Source organism: Plectropomus leopardus, unplaced genomic scaffold (genome assembly GCF_008729295.1).
Source record: "Plectropomus leopardus isolate mb unplaced genomic scaffold, YSFRI_Pleo_2.0 unplaced_scaffold14098, whole genome shotgun sequence".
Classification (NCBI taxonomy): Eukaryota; Metazoa; Chordata; class Actinopteri; order Perciformes; family Serranidae; genus Plectropomus; species Plectropomus leopardus.
This window is the reverse complement of record NW_024615055.1, coordinates 1-3700: the sequence shown is the minus strand read 5'-3', so window position 1 is coordinate 3700 and position 3700 is coordinate 1. Positions and strand designations below refer to the sequence as shown.

Below are 3700 nucleotides of genomic sequence, written 5' to 3'. Positions count from 1 at the left end.
GTCTCTTCATCTGCAAAACAAACCGATCAGAGGTCTCATTCATAAACACTGTAAACGCAGAAATCTGTAAAACAGACCTGACAGGAGAGTGTGGCACCTGTAAGGAAACTCTGAGCCGTGCATGTGCACATTAGAAATTAACCCCTTAAGAATTTTGGCGAGATTGTGTATTTGAGTGTAATCAGTGAATTTGCAGCTCAGCTCCTACAATAAGTCTAAAATACACTGTGGAAACTAAATAGTTACATTCAGACTGTTCAGGTCCAAAAATGCTCCATTGAAACCCATTCAAACTGACATTTTTGATCCCACAGCCATCAGAGCAGAAAAACAGGACTTGTATTATTTCTGGGTGTCATTCTGGGCTTTTGACTTGAAATTTGTCATTTTGACTATTGAAGCTCAGAGCGGCCAAACAAAAAAGCTAGAGCGCTCTGAAATCACACACTGGGCGCAGCGTTTTTTCTCATGGCGGCTACATGTGGCTGCGTACGGTATCTCAGAATCGGAAACAATTGAATAATGAAGCAGGTGCCAGAAAAAAACAAAAAAAACAAAACTTTACTGTGTGGACATCGGACATTTGATTCTCGATTTGAGTAAATTTAATAAAAAGGCTTTAAAAAGTATTACATTGTTTCTTTAAATGGGTCTTAATTGTTTTTTTTAGTCACAAAATTGTTGGAAATATCATTTTAAACTTATGCAAAGGGGGAACAGACCTTGACACACCTGTATGCCCCTTTTTTCGGTTTCTTTACACATTTGATAACTCAGCCTGCACCGTTGTCTGAGTTGAGTATGAAACTGATCTTATTTTTCTCCGAGCACCCAGCACCTCCTCACTTTCTCCTTCTTCTGGTGCCCTTTTCTCCTCAGGCTTCTGGAAGGCCACCTGTCCCCCGTCATGTGCCAGTCCCCTCCTGGTCTTCGTCAACTCCAAAAGCGGCGACAACCAGGGAGTGAAATTCCTGCGGCGCTTCAAGCAGCTCCTCAACCCGGCACAAGTCTTCGACCTGGTCAACGGCGGGCCGCACCTCGGGTGAGCGAAACAAACGGAAACAGACACATAAAACATCCGTAAATATGTATGACGGATGCATTTCAAAGCGTTACTTTCCTACAGAATAAATTCATTAGTGTTTGTGTGTTTTTGTCAGTCTGCGCCTTTTTCAGAAGTTTGACAACTTCCGGATCCTGGTGTGTGGAGGCGACGGCAGCGTGGGCTGGGTCCTCTCCGAGATCGACAAACTCAGTCTTCACAAACAGGTAGAGCAGAAAAAACTTTGTATTATTGTGAAATCAAAGAAAAACTGAGGTTAGTTTGTAGACAGTTACATGTCTCACGTGTATTGAAGGAACAGGGTGTGAGATTTAGGGGGAATTAGTGCAGTCTCACGTGAGGAGTTCAGATTTCAGCCAGCAAACTTTTCGGAGGTTTTCACGGGGAGCTGAATTATCCCCAAAAGTCTCTTCCTCTCCAAAACAAACAGACCGGCTGATTTAAACCAGCGAAAACACGGAATAAATCAGTTTCACTTTTAAAAAATCGATCTTTTTCCGACGCCCTGTCACAGAGGGGCTGTTACGGTGGCCGACGCAAAAATGTGAATATCTCTATCTAGAACCAGCGTTTGGTTTGTCTGTTCTGGGCTTCGGTAGAAACATCACACGTGATCTCTGTAGACGTGGACACGCTCCCTGAGTAGACTTTAATGATTTAAGATTTTAAGATAATGAAAACACAACAATTCTTATTTTCAGGTGATTACACACTAAAGAAAACTGATAAATAAACCCTCCAAAATCCTGCACACTGGACCTTTAAAATAAATCTGAAATTGACAATTATTGTCATTGTTGTGGCTCCATAAAATGTCCCAAAAAATTTGAAATTGGTCACTCAGTGTCTCCCAGATCCCAAAATGAGATCCTCAAATGTGCTGATTTGTCCACAACTCACAGATATTAAGTTTACTGTCACAGAGGAGGAAAGAAACGAGAAGAATGAACTTTTAAGAAGCAGGAATAATGAAAATTGTACTTTTTTTTCTTTAAAAATGACTCAAACGAATCCATTAGCAATGTCGTTGGTGATTAACCCTTTAAAGTCTGAACTGATCAGTTGAGTTTTCTTGTGCTGCACTCAGATGCCTTTGAAAAGTACTTAAAAGTGATTTGATTTTGTATGAAAATGTGCTAAAAAGAAATATTCTGCAAATTAAAATTAATTTTAAAAAACGTAAATGGTCATTTTAAAAACCAGAATAAGAAAAGAGACAAATGAGAAAAAACACCAAATTACCAAAAAACTAGAAAAATGCATTTTTTAAAATTTTTTGTTTATTTATTTATGTATCACCCTTGTCAGTTTTCCACCTTTTTTGTTTTAGTTTTTATTTTTTGTGTACAAATTTTCAAGAATTTTCCTTATAACTTTTACTAATTTCACTGTAAATTTTTCAGGTCATTTCTTTTAAAGTTACTCAATGCCTTTCTCTCATGTTCTTGGAAGAAATCGGGGCCAATTTGCTTAAGTTTCAATGGTTCAGTTAAAAATAAATTACAATTGCCTGCTGCATTAAACACATTAGCTTGATAATCCTTTAGAAGTAGATTCGATGTGTCATCGGTCAGTTTGCCAGTTGAGCTTTTTGCCTTTGCTGCTGGCCGGCTTACATAAAGACACACACACACACACACACACACACACTCACACACACACACAGAGCTCGCTGTGATTGCAGCAGGCGGTTATTCCCTGATGCCAAATAAACCCCGTGCACGTGTTTCAGTGCCAGCTGGGGGTGTTGCCGTTGGGCACGGGCAACGATCTGGCGCGGGTGCTGGGCTGGGGCCCTTCGTGCGACGATGACACCCAGCTGCCCCAGATCCTGGAGAAGCTGGAGAGAGCCAGCACCAAGATGCTGGACCGCTGGAGCATCATGACCTACGAGATTAAGATCCCGCCCAAACACAGCTGCCCCACCACGCCCGAGGGAGCCGACGACTGCCAGGTACTCGCAGGAGCTGACAGACATTCACACGCATCAGCAGACACAGTCAGAGCCAGCAGGAGGAGGAGGAGGAGGAGGAGGAGGAGGAGGAGCACATGCCTGACATTTCCGTCTCAACATCACCTCAGTTTAGCCTCAAACTTCAGAAAGGAGCAAGAAAACAAGTCTCAAATTGTGAAATCTGCCTGTGTTTACGACTCTTACGTATTTTTCTGTTTTTTTTCTCCAGTTTCACATTTCAGCCTACGAAGACTCGGTCGCCGCTCACCTCACAAAGATCCTCAACTCTGAGCAGCACTCTGTGGTCATCTCCTCCGCCAAGTACGTTTGTTTTAACAAGAATGACCCCGAACAGAAAATAACCGACTACAGTACCGAAATTTGGGACAGCACAGATGTACAAAACATTACATTTCAGCGAGTGTTTGTGCTGACGCAGTCCTCTCAGAGATACACGATAAACACACGTTAAAGATACGCAGGTGTGTTACAATGATGTGAGCGTGGGAAAATACGATATTTTACATGGCAATGTTGTATCAATGCACGGACACAAAGTATATATTTTTTAAATATGTAAATTATTGACATTGCAAATACAAATTAAACTTTTTGGAACATTTTAGAGAAGTAAAATCAGTTGGTTTTGCAGTCCACAAGATGCATTTTTCTGCGATAAAAGA

The 3700-nt window shown here is 41.3% G+C and overlaps 1 protein-coding gene across 1 annotated transcript; it reads left to right on the top strand.

Moving 5' to 3' along the window:
- Positions 1-879: 879 nt before the first annotated feature.
- LOC121964113 (diacylglycerol kinase delta-like) lies at positions 880-3388 on the top strand (the record flags this gene model as incomplete). The annotated part of the gene is made up of 4 exons (XM_042514337.1): positions 880-1042; positions 1161-1269; positions 2796-3017; positions 3247-3388. Coding segments are annotated over 4 exons (636 nt in total), but the record flags the coding sequence as incomplete, so codon positions are not given.
- Positions 3389-3700: the final 312 nt, after the last annotated feature.